Raw genomic sequence first — 22218 nt, 5'->3', positions numbered from 1 at the left:
ATGGAATTTTGGCATTTATTGTCAAAAGCAGTGACAGAGTATAAAAGTAGTTAAGTGTTGTTGCAATTGTCCAATGCATTGGTGAGACCACATTTGGAGTGCTGTGCACAGTTGGATTCCCTCACCCAAGGAGCAATGTGATTGCAGGCTTCATTAAATTAATTCTGGGGATAAAAAGCTTGCCTCATGAGGAGATTGAATAGTTTAGACCTGTACTCGCTACAGTTTTGAAGGTTACGACGAGATCTAATTGGAGGTATCCAAGATGCTAAAGGGGATTGACAAAGTAGAGATAGAAATGATGTTTCACCTTGTGGGACAAAGAGGTGGCAGATGTAAAGCAGAGATGAGAAGGAACCTCTGAATGCAGCAGACACCAGGGCATGGAGTAAATTTGAGGAGATAGACAGATTTTTAACTAGCAATAGGTTAAAAAGAGTTATGGAGAGCAAGCAGGAAAGTGGAGTGGAGACTGAGATGAGATCATCCATTAGCATTGTATTTAATGGAGTTTACAAGAATGAATCTCATAGAAACCTATAAAACTCTAACAGGACAAGACAGGGAAATGCAGGAAAGATGTTCCGCAGGAGTCCAGAACCAGGAGTCAAAGTCTAAGAATTCAGGGTAGGCCACTTAGGACCTAGGACTACCAGTAGAGAGCTTGTTGAAAGCAGCATCACAGGTGGACAGGGAGGTGAAGAAGGCATTTAGCATGCTGGCCTTCATTGGTTGAGGCACTGAGTACAGGAGTTGGGATGTAATGTTATAATTGTACAAGTCGTTGGTGAGGCCACACGTGGCGTACTGTGTACAGTTTTGGTCACCCTGTTATAGGAAAGACATAGTTACACTGAACAGTGTGCAAAGAAGATTTATGAAGATGTTGCCAGGACTAGTATGCCCGAGTTACAGGGAGAGGTTGGCCAGGATAGGACTTTATTCCTTGGAATGTAGGAGAATGAGGGGTGACCTTATCGAGGTGTGTAAAATCATGAGGAATATAGAACATAGAACATAGAGCAAAACATCACAGTACCGGCCCTTCAGCCCACGATGTTGTGCCGAACTTTTACCCTAAACTTAAGGTCTATCTAACCTCCGCCCCTACCTTATACTATCATCCATGTGCCTATCTAATAGCCGCTTAAATGCCCCAATGAGGCCGACTCCACTACCTGCTCCGGCAATGCATTCCACGCCCCTACCACTCTCGGAGTATAGAACCTACCTCCGATGTCTCCCTTATATCTATCTCCACTCAGTTTAAAACTATGCCCCCTCGTAGTAGCTACCTCCATCCTAGGAAAAAGTCTGTGGCTGTTCACTGTATCAATACCTTTGATCATTTGTACACCTCTATCAAGTCACCTCTCATCCTTTGTTATTCTAAAGAGAAAAGCCCTAGCTCTCTCAACCTGTCCTCGTAAGACCTTCCCTCCATTCCAGACAACATCCTGGTAAATCTCCTCTGCACCTTTTCCAACACTTCCACATCTTTCCGGTAATGAGGTGACCAGAACTGGACACAATGCTCCAGATGTGGCCGAACCAGGCTTTTGTATAGCTGGAGCATAACTTCACGGCTCTTGAGCTCAATCTCTCTACTAACGAAAGCTAACACACCATATGCCTTCTTAACAACCCTATCCACCTGGGTGGCAGCTTTCAGGGAACTATGGACATGAACCCCAAGATCCCTCTGCTCCTCCACACTGCCAAAAATCTTTCCATTAACCTTGTATTCTGCTTTCAAATTTGTCCTTCCAAAATGAATCACCTCAGACATTTCAGGGTTAAACTCCATCTGCCACTTCTCAGCCCAGCTGTGCATCCTATCAATGTCCCTTTGTAACCTGGAACAGCCCTCCGCACTATCCACAACTCGACCCACCTTCGTATTGTGCGCGAACTTACTAATCCACCCTTCCACTCCTTTATCCAAATCATTTACAAAAAATCACAAATAGAAGAGGACCCAGAATAGATCCTTGTGGTACACCGCTCGTAACTGAGCACCATTTTGAATATTTTCCGTCCACTACCACCCTTTGTCTTCTAAGGGTCAGCCAATTCTGAATCCAATCTGCCACATTTCCCCATATCCCATGCCTCCTTACTACTTTCTTACTATAGATAGCATGAATGCATATGGTCTTTTTCCAGGGATGGACAATTAAAAACTAGAAGACATCGGTTTAAGGTGAGAGGGCAAAGACTGAAGCAAGGCCTGAGGGGCAACTTCTTCACACAGAGAGTGGTGCATATATGGGATGAGCTGACAGGAAGTGGCTGAGACAGGTACAATAGCAACATTTACATAAGTACATGGATGGGAAGGGTTGAGATGGAAATGAACCAAATGCCAGCAATTTGAACAAGCTGAGTGGGCACCATGGTCAGCATGGATCGGTTTGGGCCGAAGGGCCATGCTGTATTACTCCATGACTCTGACTCGATGAGGAGAAATTTTGGTATCCAGTGAGTGTGAACCTATAGAATTATCTGCCACATAAAGCAGTTGAGACCAAAGCACTGAATGCTTTCATGAAGGAGATATTGCTTTTACGTCTAAAAGGATCAAAGGATATGTAGAGAAAGCAGGAAAAAGTATGGAGTTGATGAACTACACATTCATATTGAATGACTGAGCAGGCATGTAGTGCTGAATGGCCTTTCTTTTTATTTACTTGCAGAACATGGGTGTCGCCCTTGACAAGGGTCACACTTGATTTATTTTCTACGTTTCCATATTTCTATATTCAGATCTGATCGAGAGGGTTGTGGGGAGGCGGTCAACTAGTTGAGATTAGCTATGCAGTTATCATGAGATAGTCGACTAGGTCTTAACTTGTATAAAATTTCCTAACTATGCAGACATGTATCATGGGGTCGTACAAAGTCACTAACTTGCCTCCTTCAAGTGCAGAGATCGTAGAAACTGCCGATGCTGTAGAATCTGAGATAACAAGGTGTAGAGCTGGACAAACACAGCAGGCCAAATAGCATCAGAGGAGCAGGAAAGCTGACGTTTCGGGTCTGGGCCCTTCTTCAGAAGATTTATTTTTCTAAAGAAGGGTCCAGACCCGAAACGTCAGTTCTCCTGCTCGGCCTACTGTGTTCATCCAGCTCTACACCTTGTTATCTCCTCTGTACAAAATACTTCTGCTCTTAGCCTTATATATTTTAAAACTCTGGGAAGATGTTTATTATTTAATTCTTCCACAATATCATGGCCCCAGGTGGGCAAATTGTTTGCAGCATATTCCAACAGTTCAAGTGTTTTCTTTTAAAAGTACTTGGATTTTCCAAAAATGAAATCTCCCTCAAGCCAAGCCAATCCTTGAAGATCCCTTACTATTCCATATCCTGTGACCTGGTAATGTTTCTTTGTCAGTGGTGCCTCATGATGATGACTGTGCATATTCCGAGATGTCCTATCAACCAAAACACAGAAAAACATTAGCCTGCAGAAGGGACCTTATTGTTATTAATCTGAAAAACTGAAGTTGAACCCATTTCCCAGGCTTACTCTTTGTGCTCAAGCTTGAAGACATCACCATGACGAACATGTTGAGCAATGTCATCTGTATCTGTGAAAGCCATCAGAATGAAGAATGAATCAAACAATTTGCTCTCTCTGAAAGATTACTTCAAAAACCAGTTAGGATATTGTTCTGAAGAGTCACACTGCCATGGAAATATTAACTCTGTTCCTCTCTCCACAAATGCTGCCAGACCTGTTGCGTTTCTCCAGCACGTGGTTTTTATGTCAGATTTCCTTTTATTGGATACTACTTCATATGCTTATATTCACCGCCATCTTCACCTTTCAAATATTAACAGAGACAAGGGCTAATGTACAGATAAATATGATTCAAGGACTCATCAAAAAATAAAAATAGGCCATTTAGCTAATCGAACCAGCTCCACCATACGACATGATAACAGCTGTTTCTCTATCTCAACACCAGGCTTTGGCTCTCTCCTTATCCCCATTGAGGACCTTAGCCTCTAGAGATCTATTTCTTTCTAAAACTCATTCAGTGATTCTGCCTCTACAGCATTCTGTAGTACAGAATTTCACAGGTTCACTCCCTTCCAAGAGAAGGCATTTCCTGTGTCAAAAATAGAGATTGCTGGAAAAGCTCAGCAGGTCTGGCAGCATCTGTGAAGAAAAATCAGAATTAACTTTTCGGTTCCAGTGACCCTTTCTCAGATTTGAACCGAAACATTAACTCTGATTTCTCTTTGCAGGTGCTGCCAGACCTGCTGAGCTTTTCCAGGAATCTCTATTAACATAGAAACATAGAAGATAGGAGCAGGAGGCGGCCATTCAGCCCTTTAAGCCTACTCTGCCATTCTCCACAATCATGGCTGATCATCCAACTAAATAGTCTAATCCAGCTTTCTCCCCCTAACCTTGGATCCCATTCACCCCAAGTGCTACATCTTGTCGCCTCTTGAATACATTCAATGTTTTGGCATCAACTACCCCTGGTGGTAATGAACTCCACAGGCTCACCACTCTTGAAGAAGGGTGGTGAAGAACGGTGAAGAAATGTCTCCTCATCTCGGTCCTAAGTCGTCCACCCCGAATCCTCATATTGTGACCCCTGGTTCTGGACACACCCACCGTTGGGAACATCTTCCCTGGATCCACCCTGTCCAATCCTGTTAGAATTTTATAAGTCTCTATGAAATTTCCTCTCATTTTTGTTTCTGATTTATAGCATCTGAAGTTCTTTCAGTTTTTATTTCCCGTGACCAGTTGTTCTCAACTCCCCGGCAGGAAAACATTCCTGCATCAGTCTCTGAAGCCCCATTGGAATTTTATGTTTCAATGAGATTTCCTCATTCTTCTAAACACCAGTGAACACATGCCCAGTGGAGACAGATTTGGCAAACTGCGCTTGTATTAATAGAATCATAGAATCCCTACAGTGTAAAAACAGGCCATTCAGCCCAACAAGTCCACACCCTTCCTCTGAACAGCATCCCACCCAGAACTTATGCTTTCCCTGTAACCCCACATTCCCCGTTGCCAACACACTTAACCTACACATCCATGAACACTATTGGCAATTTAGCACAGCCAATTCACTTAGCCTTCACATCTTTGGACTGCAGGACAAAACTGGAGTACCTGGCGGAAACCTATGCAGACACGGGGAGAATGTGCAAACTGCACACAGACAGTTGCCTGAGGGTGGAATTGAACCTGGGTCCCTGGCGCTGTGAGGCAGAGTGCTAACCACTGAGCCGCCCATTTCTAATAATGGGAGGTGATCTCACTGAAACTTACAAAATACTTAAAGGGAGAAACAGCTACATTGGTTAGGGTATCCAGAGCCATAATAAGGGAGATGCGACTTTAGTCCAAGATTAGGACAATTTTTTATTATACAGAGGGATGTGAACCTTTGGCATTCTCTCCCACAGAACGTTATGGGTGCTCAGTCTATGAGTATGTTTATGGTAAAAGACTGATGGATTTATGATTATCAGTGGCACAGGGTTATGGGGTTGGGTGAGTAAAAGGTTTTAAAGTTTTTGAGCCACTTTGATCATACTGAATGGCAGGACAGGCTTAACAGCTTCTTCCTATGTTCCCATGTTCCTGCTGACCTCATCTCTCCTCATAGAACAAGCTTGCCATCCCAGTAACCCTGTCTGGTGAATTCACTGCACTACCCCTAATGGCAAGTATATCTTTTCTTAGGCAATTAGTCCAAAACTGCATGTAGTACACCAGGTGCACTCTCACCAAGGCCCTGTACAGCTGCAGTAAGAACTCCTTGCTCCTGTATTCAATCTGGCATTTATCATAGCCATGTAAACAAAGATGACTGATCTGAATGAATGACTATATCAGAAACTTCTAAAAACCTGAACAGGGGATGAAACTACATTCTCCTACTGAATCATCAGTTGCAATGAGCCTCAGTATGAAAATCACAATATTCCTATAAACATGAAAGTAGTCATTTAACTACATCACCAACTCCTCACACCCTTCATCTTCTGAAAAAAGCTCATCTCCAGTTTGGTGCATAATTTAGAGAAGGGGCATAACTCAGAAGAGAGTCTGAAAATGACTAAGAAAAATTGAACAACACTGACCTGAGGTGTGTTCAGGTTTCCTGACAATCCAAAGGTTGTTGTTGTCTTTGTGTAAATAGGCTGTCACCTGAAAAAAAAAGCAGAAAGCTGACAAAACTTTATTGTGTGAGACATCTAGTTACATGACCATATACTAAATAGGAGCAGACGTAGACCATTTAACCTACTACAGACCCCTACGGATTCCCGTTCATCACAACCTAAAGTCTGAAAAAGACCCATTCATGCAAATTCTGTTTTCTGCCAGCCAATCTTCGATTACCCCCATACCAATGATCTCCAACTTTGACCTATAATCTTTGTGGAACTTTGTCAAATGCCTTCTGGGAATTTAAATACAGGGGCTCCTCTTTATCGACAGCATGTTGCTCTTTCAAAGAGCTCTAATAAATTGGTTAACCATGATTTCCTTTTTACAAAACCATGCTAATTCTTCCCAATTTCCTTGAGTTTTTTGAGTGCCCAGTTGTGACGTCCTTAATGATTGATTTCAGCACCTTTCCCAAGATAGACATCAAGCTATCTGGCCTATAGTCTCCTATTTTTGAATGGAGGAATTATATTTGCTAGTTTCCAATTTGATAACATTTTTCCAGAATCTACTGAATTTTGGAAAATTAATGCATCTTCTAGCTTATTAACCACATCTAAGATCCTTGGATGAAATCCACCAGAACTTGAGCACTTAATCTGCAGCTCCACTAGTTTGCCCAGCACAACTTCCCTAGTTATTACAACATTATTTTTCTTGACCCCTGATTTTCAGGTGTGGTTGGGATTTACCACATCATTGCAGTACCAGTCCAACAAACCTGCTGCTGTCGTGCTCCAACACCTTCTGGATACAGATGCCAGTGGGAATGCAGGTACCCACCTGCAGTCCGTACATTCTTTATTGTAATCACTGATCCATAAGCAATATCTGTAGCAAAAAAGAACCACTGTCAAGCCTAGGACAAAATAACCAGAAAACACCAAGGGAGTAAAAATGATGCCAGTAACATAGTGAGCACTAAACAGAGGTCTTTGCTATTCACCGTATCTATGCCCCTCATGATTTTATAGACCTCAATAAAGGTCACATCTCAGCATTTGTCACTCCAGTGACAAAAGTCCCAGCCCATTCAGCCATTCCTTATAACTCAAAACCCCCAGTCCTGGCAACATCTTTGTAAATCTTCTCAGTACCCTTTCCAATTTATTAACATCCTTCCCATAGCAGGGTGACCAGAACTGTAAGCAGTACTCCAAAAGTGGCCTAACTTGTACAGCCGCAACATGACATTGCAACTCCCACAGTCAATGCTCTGACCAATAAAGGCAAGCAATCCAAAACGTCATCACCACCCTGTTTACCTGTGATGCCCCTTCAAGGAACTAAGCACCTTTTTTTTCAATTCATAGAATCCCTACAGTGTGGAAACAGGCCCTTCGGCCCAACAAGTCCACACTGAACCTCGGAGCATCCCACCCAGACCCATCCCCCTATAACCCATCTAATCTACACCTCCCTGAACACTACAGGCAATTTAGCATGGCCAATCCACCTAACCTGCACATCTTTGGACTGTGGGGGGAAACCGAAGCACCCGGAGGAAACCCACGCAGACACGGGGAGAATGTGCAAACTCAACACAGACACTCACCTGAGGGTGGAATTGAACCTGGGTCCCTGGCACTGTGAGGCAGCAGTGCTAACCACTATGCCACCGTGCCGCCCCTGAACACCTAGGTCTCCCTGATTGAACAATATGACTTTAATCCTGCTCTTATTTCTTTTGAACCCTAAATTTTGGTAAAATTTGGTCATGGTTAGTCAGTGATCATTTAAAATGGCGCATTATCCATAGCAACACATCTACCAAAATTTAAAAGGGACTTGAGGAGCACTGTTTTTCACACAAAGGGTTGTGCTTATACGGAATGAGCTGCCAGAGGAAGTGGTAGAGGTAAGTACAATTACAATACTTAAAAGACATTTGGACAGGTAGACAGATAGGAAAGGCTTAGAGGGATATAGGCGATATACTATTTGATGATAGTATAAGGTAGCGGTGGAGGTTAGATAGACCTTAGGTTTCTGGTAAAAGTTCAGCACAACATCGTGGGCCGAAGGGCCTGTACTGTGCTGTACTGTTCTATGTTCTAAAAGCAGGCAAATGGTACTTGTTCAGTTTGAGAAACCTGGTCAGAATGAACAGGTTGGGTCAAAGGGCCTGTTCCCATGCTGTATGACTCAATGGGATGTTCCCAAGAATTTAGAGTTAATGAATGAAGATGAAAAGCTTCAACAATTTATTTTTCCACAATGCTCGAGTACAACCTAGTTAATTTTAGTCAAAACCAGGATGATTCAAAAAGAAATATCAGATTGAAAAATCAACACTGTTCTTCCTAGAACACATCACACGACAACAGAGTACAAATGAATAAAGCCATTAAAAGGATGAGACAGAGAAGCAGGCAGCTCCCAGTTACTGAAGGTCTAGAACAAGGGCACGTTAATACTCAAGATTGAAACATAAGGTACTTAGAACTAAAGGAATTTTTCTACGGAGCTGATAAGTATTTAAATTAAATAAGGAACAAGAAGTTGTGGATAGGCAAAACTAATTTGGATTCTAAATGGCAGGACCATGGAGGTAAAATTAAAAATGCTAGACATCAAGGAGACAGTTTTAATTTTCCAAATTTCATTAGATTCAGGGAAGGTTCCTTTAGACTGGAAAATAGCTAACTTATTTATCCTTTCTTCTGTGACAAAAGTTAGTTGAAATTCGAGTTGGGAAAATGTTGAAGGAAAATAAATGGTTCCAGCCAGGTAGAAGTGCTGGTGTTAGGGCTCAGGTGAAGTCTCAGTGTTTGGTGACACCATGCCATGGGCTCAGAACCCTGAGAGCCATCAATAGTTGGGTATTGTTGTAACTGGGTGAAGGAAGCTCTCAAGCAATATCTTCTCAATGCAACTGAGAAGGACTGAAGCTCCCACAGAGCTTAAGTGAAGCTTTGATAAAAGCCAAAATTATTCAGTACTTAAACTTGGGGATCCTGGAAAATTTAGATTCTGGACAAGAGATTAAATTACCAACACATATGCTTCAGCAGAGAGACTTTGAAGGCACTTCAAAGCTAAATATTTCTAATGAAGTATTGGAATCCCTTGCAAAAAAGAATAAGTTGACCCACAGTATTACTAACATCCGAGTGGAATCTATCTTGACTGTATCAGGCCTTCAGGACGCAGTTTGTGACGCATTTGTCTGTTTGTCTGTTATTTACATCCCACTGATTCCAAATATTAGTCTCAATTGTACATACAGTGTATATGATTTACAAATCATTATCTCATCTGTTTACTGTACTTATTTAGTCATTAGCACGTATGATTGATTTGTTCAAGTCTGTACAAGCATTTTCTCTTTATTTTTTTTCTAGCATTTTCTCTTCTATTTTTTTTCTTTAAAAGATTATCTTTATTCTCATAACTGGGAATATAATTTAGTAATAACTAAGATCATAATACTTGGAACGTGAACACTTTAAGCACGGGGGGAGGCAGTGGCATTGTGGTAATGTCAGGTAATCCAGGATCCCATATTATGATCTGGGAACGTGAATTCAAATCACCCCATAGCTGATGGTGACACTTGAATTCAAAAGTATCAGAGACCTCCTCCCAGTCCCCTCCAGCACAATGGTTCCCAATTCCTGCTTACAACTTCAATTAATAATTTGTACAGGGTCTGTTGGAAAGTTATATGCAGCTCAGCTGCTTATTTCAGTACTTGGCAGAAACTCTTAGAATTTAAGGAAAACATACATACGCTCTGGCATTGATGCATTGTGCAAATTGTTACCAATCAGACGAGACTGAAATGCAGAGCTGAAAAATCCGTCACCGGGACCACTGTAACAAAAAAAAAAAGGACAAAAAGGTCAAAGCTGCCAACACCAGCACTAATTTTATTATAGAACAAAATGCTTTCCAATAATATAATTTCTTCATTTCTCAAGATGACCGAGGGGATCACCCTCACTGGGATATAATACACTCATTCCCAACTTCCCATGTACACATTACCAGCTTTCCGATTCAGCGAGCCATAAATAGAAGAGCAACGAGAAGTCATACTGCACTCGAAACATTTATTCCATTTCCCTCTCCACAAATATGTCCAGCAATCTGTTTGTTTCACTGATGCAAGGCGGCAGACTCCAGGAAGTGGCAAACCCTCCAGAGGATAGCTGCTTGCCAAATTCTATTATTATGACACTGCCAATCCACTATCATATTAATCTTCCTCAATCCCCTTATTTACAATAACCATTTCTTCAGCTAGATGTTACCTCCCTGATCACAACATTATTGCATTTAAGTGAGCATATCTGGGTTGCTTTCTTAGCTATTTGAAAGTGAGAAATAATGACAAAAGTACAGCTTTCTGTTTTCTGCAAAACAGCATCTCATTGGGGGAGGGCAAAGTGGTCATTTCCAGGCACATTTGGCAGATGAAGAGATTCTGATTTTGATATCCCAGTCATAATGTAAACCGGCAACTTTAATTTTGCAGAAGATCATCCTTAAGACATTGTTCTATTGCTCTGACTGGAGATTTCTTTGCAGTATCCAAAGTAAATATTGACACCACAGCAAAGCAACAGTAGTGGGGGTTAGCGTCATGCTGTCAAGTCTGAGTGAAGTGTGTTGGGACATTGGCAAATTGGTTGAATAGACTGCATATTAAATATTATGGGGAGGTGATGGCCTAGTGGCATTATATCCAGACTGTTAATCCAGAGATCCAGGTAATGTCTGGGAACCCGGGTTCAAATCCCACTCGGGCAAATGGTGGAATTGGAATTCAATAAAAATTTGGAATTAAAGGTCTAATAATGACCATGAATCCACTGTTGGTTGTTGTAAAAACCCATCTCATTCACTAATGTCCTTCGGACGGGGAAACTGCCATCCTTACTTGGTCTGGCCTACATGTGACTCTAGACGGACAGCAATGTGATTGCTTCTTAACTAGCCTCTGGGCAGTTAGGGATGGGCAATAAATGCTGGCCTAGCCAGTGATGCCTTCATCCGTGAATGAATTTAGTTTCAATTTTAAAAACTGAATGACCCTTACCATGCCCATCATAATCTTATACACATCAGTCACATCCTCCTTCAACCTTCTGCGCACCAAGAAAAAAAAAATCCAGGCTGATCCAGTCTTTCATCACAGCCAAAATGTTCCATCCCAGGCCATCCTGATGAATCTCCCCAGCATCCCTCCAGTGCAAGCATATTCTTTGAGTGTGGTGACCAGACCTGCACACAGTACTCCAGCTGTGGCCTAACCAAATTTCTGTACAGCTCCAACATGACCTTTCTGCTCTTCTAATCTATGCCAAAACTGATAAAGGCAAGCTTCCCCCACGTCTTAACTACCTAGTGCCTTACATCACTCCATATTTACCAGGGCTAAATTCCACCTGCCACTGATCGGTTTATACCTTCATGTAATTCCTCCTCCACATTCCTCCTCACTGTCAACCACATTGCCAATCTTTGTATCATCTGCAAACTTACTTATGATCTCCCACATTCTCATCTACATCATTTATCTACATTAACACAATAAAAGGGACCCAGCACCGATCCACGTGATATGCCACTGCAAAATGGGTTCCAGTCACACAAGCAGCCTTCTACCACCTCCCTCTGTCTCCTATCACTAAGTTAATTTTGGGCCCGTCTTGCCAAGTTACCCTGAATCTCATGTGCTTACACCTTCCTTATCAGTTTTCCACATGGAACCTTGTCAAAGGCCTTGCTTAAATTCATATGAACTGCATCACTGCTCTACCTAACCAAACAACTGGTCACTGATTCAGAAAATTCCACAGATTTGTTAGGTATAACCTCCATCTGAAATTTATGCTGACTGTCCTTGATCAAACCTTACCTCTCTAAATGGAGTTTCGTGTCTTCTTTCCTATTTTCTCCAATAGTTTCATAACCACTGAGGTTAGACTCAATGGTCTACAATTCTGTGGTCTATGTCTACCACCCTGTTTGTAAAGTGGAACCACATTAGCTATCTTCCAGTCCTCTGGCAGCACCTCCCCTTAAATGCCTAGTCCAGGCTCCTTGACATCCATAATACCCTTGGACACAACCTATCCAGATCTGGGGATTTGCCCACTTTTAAATCCAGCAAAACCTCCAATACTTGCTTGCTTTTTATATCAATGTGCTCATGAACTTTATAATCCATCTTCTTGAATTCTCTGCTTGCCTATTGTGTTTATTTCCTCGAAAAGCTCAGCAGGTCAGGCAGCATCCGTAAAGATAAAATCAGAGTTTACATTTCAGGTCTGGTGACCCTTCCTCAGAACCCTGGAGGGTCACCGGACCTGAAACGTTAACTCCGATTTTTCAGACCTGCTGAGCTTTTCCAGCAACTTTACTTTTGTTCCTGTTTTACAGCATTCGCAGTTCTTATGGTTCTTATTCAGCGTTTAATTCCTCCCTGGATTTTGCCCCAAGATTGATGCAAAGAAATTATTTCAGTCTCCTGCCATTTTCTGGTTGTCTATTTCCAGACTCATTTCTCAGGAGCTTACGGTATTTTTTTATATTTAGAGAAAATCTCTTGTCCTTTTCTCATTTTACTTGCTAGCTCACCGTCAAGTTCATTTTCTCCTATTACTATATTGTCACCTTTTGCGTTTTAAGAATTTGACAATCCTCCAGTTTTACAATGATTTTTGCACAATCTGTTTTCCTTCAATTGCACACCATCCTCAACTTCCTTGTTTAACCATGGTTGGTTTAACCCCCTCCTAGAATCCTTCTTCCTTTCTGGGATATATCTTTGCTGAGGATCAGCAACTATTTTCTTTAGTAAGTGGCAGTGCTCATCAACTGTCTTCCCTGCTAAACTTTCCAAATTTGCTCTGGCCAACTCTGCCCTCACCCCTATGTAATTACTCTTATTTAACCTCGAACAGTTTTTTCTGAATGTGGCTTCTCCCTCTCAAACTGAATACTAAATTCTTAACATTATAGTCATGCTTCCTCAGGGATATTTTACTTTGAGTTCATTTATTAAACCTGCTGCATTCTTTTTTCTTTTTTTCATTAACGGGATGGAGTCATCTCTGACTAGGCAGCATTTAGTGCCTATCCCTAATTGCCCAGCTGGCAGTTCAGAGTCAACCACATTGCTGTGGGTCTGGAGTCATATCTAGGCCAGACCAGGTAAGGATAGCAGTTGCCTTCCCTAAATGACATTAGTGAAACAGATGGGTTTTCCCTACAATCGACAATGAATTCATGGTCATCATTAGATCCTTTATTCCAGATATTTTATTGAAAGCAAACTCCACCATTTGCTGTGGCGGGATTCAAATCCGGGTCCTCAGAATGTTATCTGGGTCTCTGGATTAACAGTCCAGCGACAATACCACTAAGCCATCACCTCCCCCCTCTGTTTCATACACCAGATCCAAAATAACCTCTTCACTGGTTGAATCTACAACATATTCCTATAGGAAAATGCCCCAAACGGCTACCTATGCAAATCTGACTAACCCAGCTCAAGAACATTGCTTTTTTTTAAATCATGCTATCATTATCTCATCTTTTTCTTTGTTGAACAGTTTCATACTTGTTAGGGGCGCATATCAACTATTCCCAGCAGTGATTTCTTCCCCTTGTTATTTCTTACCTCCACCAATACAAACTCTACATTTTCCAATCCAGGATCATTATTTGTTCTCAGATGTCACATCTCATGAAAAAAAAAATCTACCCCACAACTTTTTCTTCCCTATCTGTCCTTTCAAAGAGTTCCCAGCTTTGATCCCTCGTAGCCTCATCTACGTAACTGCAATAAGATCATGCCCATTAATTTTGATTTGTACCGATAATTCATTAATTTTCTTTTTAAAACTATATGCATTTAAATAACGAGCCATTAATTTTGCTCTTTTACCACGTTTTCCCCTTTTCACCCTATTTACTGCTACTTTTTCTAAGCTTGAAACAATATATATAGTCCAACTAGGGCAGGGGTTTTATTAGATCTTGTACTGGGGACGTATCCTGATCAGGCGATCAAAGTTTCAGCAGGGGAACAGTGATATAATTCTCCAAGTTTTAAAATAGTTATGGAAAAGGATAAGGGTTGTCCTGGGGTGAAGGAACAAAACTTGGGGAAGGTTAATTACAATATTATTGAGCAGGAACTAGGAAAATTAGATTGGGGTTGGGGGGGGCCGGGGGGGGGGGGCGGGAGGTGAGGGTGCAGCTGTTTGAAGGTAAATCCACATCTGACCTAGGAGTCTTTTAAAAGCCAGTTGATCAGTGTTCAGGACCGGCACACCCTTGTAAGGATGAAAGATAAGGATGGCAGAATGTGGCAACTTTGGGTAACAAGTGATGTTGAAAATTTAGTTAAAATGATGAAGGAAGCATATGTATGGTTTAGGAAACAGAAATCAAACAAGACCCTTGAAGATTATAAAGAAAGCAGAAAAGAACTTAAACAAGGAATTAGGAGGGTTAAAAGGGGCCATGAAATGTCCTTGGCAAGTAGGCTTAAGGAGAATCCCACTGCATTTTATATGTATATGATGTTAAGTTTACAGAGGGGTTTGCACATGCTCTGGGGTATGTTGATAATAAGGTGGTGGTGGTTTTGGCTATCTTCAAAAAATATTAAGGTAGATACGTTCTCGGGACCTGATGGGATCTATCCCAAGATACTGAAGTAGGTAAGAGAAGAGATTTCTGGGGCTTTGAAAGAGATCTTTTTATCCTTTAGCTACCCCCTCACCCCCATCCCAGGCCCCAAGAAAACCTTCCACATCAAACAGATGTTCACCTGCACATCTGCTAATACGGTATACTGTATCCGCTGTTCCCGATGTGGCCTCCTCTACATCGGGGAAACCAAGCAGAGGCTTGGAGACCGATTTGTGGAACACCTACGCTCGGTTCGCGACAAACGACTGCATCTCCCAGTCGCGAACCACTTCAACTCCCCCTCCCACTCCTTGGACGACATGTCCATCCTGGGCCTCCTCCAGGGACAAAACGATGCCACCCGAAGGTCGCAGGAACAGCACCTCATATTTTGCTTGGGAACCCTGCAGCCCAATGGTATCAATGTGGACTTCACAAGCTTCAAAATCTCCCCGCCCCCAACCTCATCCTAAAAGCAGCCCAGCTCATCCCCGCCTCCCTGACCTGTCAGTCTTTTCTTCCACCTATACGCTCCTCCCACCTCAACCCCCATCCCCACCTCCTCCCTACCAGCCTCATCGCCGGCTCCTTGACCTGTCCATCTTCCCTTGACTAACCAACCCCCATCCCTTTACTGGCTCCATTCCCGCCTCCTCAACCTGTCCGTCTCCTCTCCACCTATCTGCTCCTTTATCCATCTTCCATCCACCTCCCCCTCCCCCTCTCTCTCTATTTTAGAATCCCCTTCCCCTCCCCCTCCCCCATTTCTGAAGAAGGGTCCAGACCTGAAACGTCAACTTACCTGCTCCTCTGATGCTGCTTGGCCTGCTGTGTTATCTCTTACTACACATTAATTGATGTTGCTTGACTGGAGCAACATTTATCCCCTTTGGCTGATCTGAAACTATTCTCCAAGTAGGAAAACACAGGTTCTAGATCGTGGTTTCATCTGATTTGAGGAAAATTCTTCATAAAGGTTCTTTCCTCAAACAAAAGCATCCAACCTGTTAAACAGAATTTAAGTTAGCAACTTACCTTTTGTTTAAGATTAAGAAGTGAATTCCAAACAATGCTGTGTAGAAAACAAGAGGAAGGAAGATGAGACACAAAACTCTTGCTAGCAAGTGTTTCCCAAATTCAACCTGCAAGAATAAAGTATACATCAGTCAAAGGCAAAACTGGCTTTTAGCTATGTAACTAGCGCACACCCTGTGCAACATAATCTGTCTGCTTCTAAGTTTTTTTTTTCCACCTTATAATCTGTACGTCCTTGCTTACTATGATCTGCCTGTACTGCTCGTGAACAAAGCTTTTCACTATACTTCAGTACATGTGACAATAAATAAATCAAATTAAAAAAAGTAAGGTAAAGTCACCACAGTCACACAGGACTATAGAACAGCCTTATCAGAGCAAAGAGTAGTGGCGGGTTTAACCCGAGGGTCACCATACCTCAGGTGAGTGAAGTGGTCAAGAAGGTGCAATAGGTTAAGGGTTTGGTCACCTTCATGGTGACCTCAGTTAGTGTGGTAATTGAACCTGTGATGGTGGCATCACTCTGCATTGCAAACTAGCCATTCAATCAATTGAGCTGACAGTCCCCAAACTATGCAACAAACACTCCATTTAACAACCAACATTTCACTTTCCTTCTGCTAGACTCTTTCAGATCACATACCCTCAGTATTCATGTAAAATTGACCAACAGGTTTTGGCAGCTCCACCACATCACATTTCATGAATGGACTCTCAGCCTCTGTACTGTGGACTGGTTTGTACAGCCACCCCACCAAGGTCTAAACAAAGCAGCTAATGCAATTTCCCTGGAGACAAAAAAACTGCAGATGCTGGAACCCAGGCAGACAAACAGGAGGCTGGAAGAACACAGCTGGTCAGCAGCATCTGCAGGAAAGGAGCAGTCAACGTTGCGGTTATTACCCTTCTTCAGGACCAGATGTGGGGTGTAGGTCTGCACAACACCTAAAATCACTAAACTTGATATCCTGACCTCCTATTAGACCATAAGACATAGGAGTAGAAATTAGGCTATTCAGCCCATCGGAACTGCTCTACCATTCAATCATGGCTGATACATTTCTTAACAGGTTACAGGATGGTCATGACTAGGAGTCAAATATCCAGGCATATCAAACTGTTCAGAAGGACAGACAGGAAGGTAAGGGAGGCGGTGTTGCTCTGATTTTTAAGGATGATATCAGGGCAGTAGTGATAGAGGATATAGGTTCTACTGAACAAAACGCTGAATCCATTTGAGCGGAAATTAGGAATAGTAGGGAGAAGAAGTCACTGATAGGTGTGGTCTATAGGCCACCAAATAATGACATCGTGGTGGGGCAGGCAATAAACATAGAAAATAGCTAACGGATGTAGAAATGGTACAGCAATTATCATGGGGGATTTTAATCTACATATCAATTGGTCAAACCAGGTCAGCCATGGCAGCCTTGAGGAGGAGTTCATAGAACGCATCCGCGATAATTTCCTTGAACAATATGTAATGGAAACTACGAGGGAGCAAGCTATCCTAGATCTAGTCCTGTGTAACGAGACAGGAATAATTAATGATCTCACAGTTAGGGATCCTCTCAGAAGGAGCGATCACAGTATGATCGAATTTAAAATACAGATGGAGCGTGAGAAGGTTAAATCCAGTACCTGTGTCCTGTGCTTAAACAAAGCAGACTATGAAGGAATGAGGGAGGAGTTAGCTAAGGTAGAATGGGAGCAAAAACTTTACGGTGGGTCAACTGAGGAACAGTGGAGGACTTTCAAAATGATTTTTCACAGTGCTCAGCAGAAGTATATTCCAGTGATAAGGAAGAACTGTAGGAAAAGAGAGGGCCAGCCATGGATGTCTAAGGAAATAAAGGAAAGTATCAGATTGAAAAAAAAACATATACAAAAAAGCGAAGGAGTAGTGGGAAACTAGTAGACTGGGAAATCTTTAAAGGCCAACAGAAAGCCACAAAAAAAAGTTATAAAGAAAAGTAAGATAGATTATGAGAGCAAACTAGCTCAGAATAGAAAAACAGGCAGCAAAAGTGTCTATAAATATGTAAATCGTAAAAGAGTGGCAAAGGTAAACATTGGTCCTTTAGAGGATGAGAAGGCCAATTCAATAACTGGGAGTAAGGAAATAGCCGAGACATTAAACAGTTATTTCGTGTCGGTCTTCACAGTGGAAGACACAAATAACATGCCGAAAACTAACGGCAAGAAGGTTGTAGCAGGCGAGGACCGAGAAACTATCATTATCACTAAGGAGGCAGTGCTGGGCAAGCTAATGGGGCTAAAGGTAGACAAGTCTCCTGGCCCTGATGAAATGCATCCCAGGGTACTAAAAGAGGGGATGGGGGAAATAGCAAATGCACTAGTCATTATTTACCAAAATTCACTGGACTCTGGGGTGGTTCCCACAGATTGGAAAACAGCCAATGTGACGCCACTGTTTAAAAAAGGAAGTAGACAAAAAGCAGGTAACTATAGGCCAGTTAGCTTAACTTCGGTAGTGGGGAAAATGCTTGAATCTATCATTAAGGAAGAAATAGCAAGACATCTGGATATAAATTGTCCCATTGGAAACACCCAGCATGGGTTCATGAAGGGTAGGTCATGTTTAACTAATTTGGTGGAATTCTTTGAGGACATTACTTGCATGGTGGACAATAGGGAACCTGTGGATGTGGTGTATCTGAATTTCCAGAAGGCATTTGACAAGTTGCCACACCAAAGGCTGCTACATAAGATAAAGTTCCATGGTATTACAGGTAATGTATTAGCATGGATAGAGGATTGGTTGACCAGGAGAAAGCAAAGAGTAGGGGTAAATGGGTGTTTTTCTGGTTGGTGGCCAGTGGCTAGTGCTGTGCCTCAGGGATCAGTGTTGGGACCTCAATTGTTTACAATTTACATAGATGATTTGGAGTTGGGGACTAAGTGTGGTGTGTCAAAATTTGCAGATGACACTGAGGTGAGTGGTAGAGCAAAGTGTGCAGAAGACACAAAGTCTGCAGAGGGATATAGATAGTCTAAGTGTTTGGGCAAAGGTCTGGCAGATGGAGTACAATGTTGATAAGTGTGAGGTCATGCATTCTGGTAGGAATAACAGGAAAATGGACTATGCTTTAAATGGTAAAAAATTGCAGCACGCTGCTGTGCAGAGGGACTTGGGCGTCCTTGTGCATGAATCGCTAAAAGTAGGTGCAGCAGGTAATTAAAAAGGCAAATGTAATTTTGTCTGCCATTGCTAGAGGGATGGAGTTTAAAAACAGGGAGGCTATGCTGCAGCTGTATAGGGTCCTGGTAAGGCCACACCTGGAGTACTGTGTGCAGTTTTGGTCTCCTTACCCGAGAAGAGATATACTAGCACTGGAGGGGGTGCACAGGAGATTCACTCGGTTGATTCCAAAGTTGAGAGGGTTGAATTATGAGGAGAAACTGAGTAGACTATGATTATACTCATTGGAATTCAGAAGAATGAGGGGAGATCTGATAGATTATGAAGGGAATAGATAAGGTGGAGGCAGGGAGGTTGTTTCCGCTAGCAGGTGAAACTAGGACGAGAGGGCATTGCCTCAAAATAAAAGGGAAGCAGATGTAGGACTGAGGTCAGGAGGAACTTCTTCACCCAAAGGGTCGTGAATCTGTGGAATTCCCTGCCCAGTGAAGCGGTTGAAGCTACCTCGCTGAATGTTTTTAAGGCAAGGCTAGATAAATTTTTGAACAGTAAAGGAATTAAGGGTTATGGTGAGTGGCCGGGTAAGTGGAGCTGAGTCTCAAAAAGATCAGCCATGATCTTATTAAATGGCGGGGCAGGCTCGAGGGGCCAGATGGCCTACTCCTGCTCCTAGTTCTTATGTTCTTAACCCCATTCTCCTGCTTTCTCCCTGTAAACCTTGATCCCCTTGACAACCAAGAGACTACCTCATCTCTGTCTTAAATACATACAATGACCTGACTTTCGCAGCATTCTGCGGCAATGAATTCTATAGATTCACCACTTTCTGGCTGAAGAAGTTTCTCCGTATCTCCGTTCTAAAGGGTCTTCCCTTTAGTCTAAGGTTGTGCCCTTGGGTCCTAGTCTCTCTGACCAATGGAAACATCTTCCCAACACCCACTCTATGCAGGCAGTTCAATATTCTCAAGTTTCAATTAGATCCATCATCTAGGAAGGGAGGGGTTCAGATCTTTGGGACATTGGGGCCAGTTCTGGGGGAGGTGGGACTATTCAGTTGTTTCAGCGGCGGGAGTCCGGGAGGAAGCGCGAGGGCAGCCTGGGAAGGTGAGCTTTTCGATTATAAAAGTCTTACCTCGCGTGACTGCGGCCTTTCAGTTGTTTCAGCGGCGGGAGTCCGGGAGGAAGCGCGGGGGCAGCCTGGGAAGGTGAGCTTTTCGATTATAAAAGTCTTACCTCGCGTGACTCCATTTTTGGAGTAAGTGAGGTAATATATTTGGGCGGTTGCTTTACCCAAAACACTACCTAGGTAGTGCCTCCCACCCATCCTCCTCCTCTAACAAAAAAAAAAGGTTCTGAGCGCTGATTTGGTAAGGCTACTAGTTTTTTTTTTATTTGTCTGTTTGGGAATTCAGAACAGTGGGAATGGATGTCAGGGCAGTTGTATGCTCCTCCTGTAGAATGTGGGAGGTAAGGGTCACCACTAGTGTCCCCACTGACTTCATCTGCGGGAAGTGCACCCAACTCCAGCTCCTCGGAAACCGTGTGAGGGAACTGGAGCTGGAGCTGGATGAACTTCGGATCATTCGGGAGGCTGAGGGGGTAATTGAGAGGAGTTACGGGGAGGTAGTCACACCTCAGGTACAGGATAAAAGTAGATGGGTTACAGTCAGGGGACGGAAAGGGAACAGGCAGACAGTGCAGGGATCCCCTGTGGCCATTCCCCTCAAAAACAAGTATACCGTTTTGGATACTGTTGGGGGGGGACGACTTACCAGGGGTAAGCCATGGGGTACAGGTCTCTGGCACAGAGTCTGTCCCTGTTGCTCAGAAGGAAAGGGGGGAGAGGAGGACAGCGTTAGTCATTGGGGACTCCATAGTTAGGGGGACAGATAGGAGATTCTGTGGGAACGAGAGAGACTCGCGGTTGGTGTGTTGCCTCCCAGGTGCCAGGGTCCGTGATGTCTTGGATCGTGTTTTCGGGATCCTTAAGGGGGAGGGGGAACAGCCCCAAGTCGTGGTCCACATAGGCATCAACGACATAGGTAGGAAAAGGGATGGGGACGTAAGGCAGAAATTCAAGGAGCGAGGGTGGAAGCTTAGAGCTAGAACAAACAGAGTTGTTATCTCTGGTTTGTTACCCGTGCCACGTGCTAGCGAGGCGAGGAATAGGGAGAGAGAGCAGTTGAACACGTGGCTACAGGGATGGTGCAGGAGGGAGGGATTCAGATACCTGGATAATTGGGGCTCATCCTGGGGTAGGTGGGAGCTCTACAAACGGGATGGTCTGCACCTGAACCAGAGGGGTACCAATATCCTGGGGGGGAAATTTGCCAATGCTCTTCGGGAGGGTTTAAACTAATTCAACAGGGGGATGGGAACCTGAATTGTAGCTCCAGTGTACAGGAGGTTGAGAGTAGTGAGGTCATAAATAAGGTTTCAAGGTCGCAGGAGTGTACCGGCAGGCAGGAAGGTGTCTGCTTCAATGCCAGGAGCATCCGGAAGAAGGTGGGTGAACTTGCAGCATGGGTTGGTACCTGGGACTTCGATGTTGTGGCCATTTCGGAGACATGGATAGAGCAGGGACAGGAATGGTTGTTGCAGGTTCCGGGGTTTAGATGTTTCAGTAAGATCAGGGAAGGTGGTAAAAGAGGGGGAGGTGTGGCATTGTTAGTCAAGGACAGTATTAGGGTGGCAGAAAGGACGTTTGATGACAACTCATCTACTGAGGTAGTATGGGCTGAGGTTAGAACCAGGAAAGGAGAGGTCACCCTGTTGGGAGTTTTCTATAGGCCTCCGAAAAGTTCCAGAGGTGTAGAGGAAAAGATTGCAAAGATGATTCTGGATAGGAGCGAAAGTAACAGGGTAGTTGTTATGGGGGGCTTTAACTTTCCAAATATTGACTGGAAACGCTATAGTTCGACTACTTCAGATGGGTCAGTTTTTGTCCAATGTGTGCAGGAGGGTTTCCTGACACAGTATGTAGATAGGCCAACAAGAGGCAAGGCCACATTGGATTTGGTACTGGGTAATGAACCAGGCCAGGTGTTAGATTTGGAGGTAGGTGAGCACTTTGGTGATAGTGACCACAATTCGGTTACATTTACTTGAGCGATGGAAAGGGATCGGTATATACCGCAGGGCAAGAGTTTTAGCT

The 22218-nt window shown here is 43.2% G+C and overlaps 1 protein-coding gene across 1 annotated transcript in view; it reads right to left on the bottom strand.

Moving 5' to 3' along the window:
* pomt2 (protein-O-mannosyltransferase 2) overlaps positions 1-22218 on the bottom strand; it is a 145457-nt gene that overhangs the window by 73145 nt on the left and 50094 nt on the right. The window contains exons 7-12 of the mRNA XM_048600344.1: positions 15902-16008; positions 9948-10030; positions 6936-7045; positions 6124-6190; positions 3533-3593; positions 3359-3437 (exon numbers count right to left, since the gene is read on the bottom strand). Coding sequence (XP_048456301.1) covers positions 3359-3437; positions 3533-3593; positions 6124-6190; positions 6936-7045; positions 9948-10030; positions 15902-16008 — 507 coding nt within the window. The remainder of the gene's footprint in view (positions 1-3358; positions 3438-3532; positions 3594-6123; positions 6191-6935; positions 7046-9947; positions 10031-15901; positions 16009-22218) is intronic.

This window comes from Rhincodon typus, chromosome 8 (genome assembly GCF_021869965.1).
Source record: "Rhincodon typus isolate 14 chromosome 8, sRhiTyp1.1, whole genome shotgun sequence".
NCBI lineage: Eukaryota > Metazoa > Chordata > Chondrichthyes > Orectolobiformes > Rhincodontidae > Rhincodon > Rhincodon typus.
Note: the sequence above shows the minus strand (reverse complement) of the source record. Positions and strands in the feature narration are given on the sequence as shown.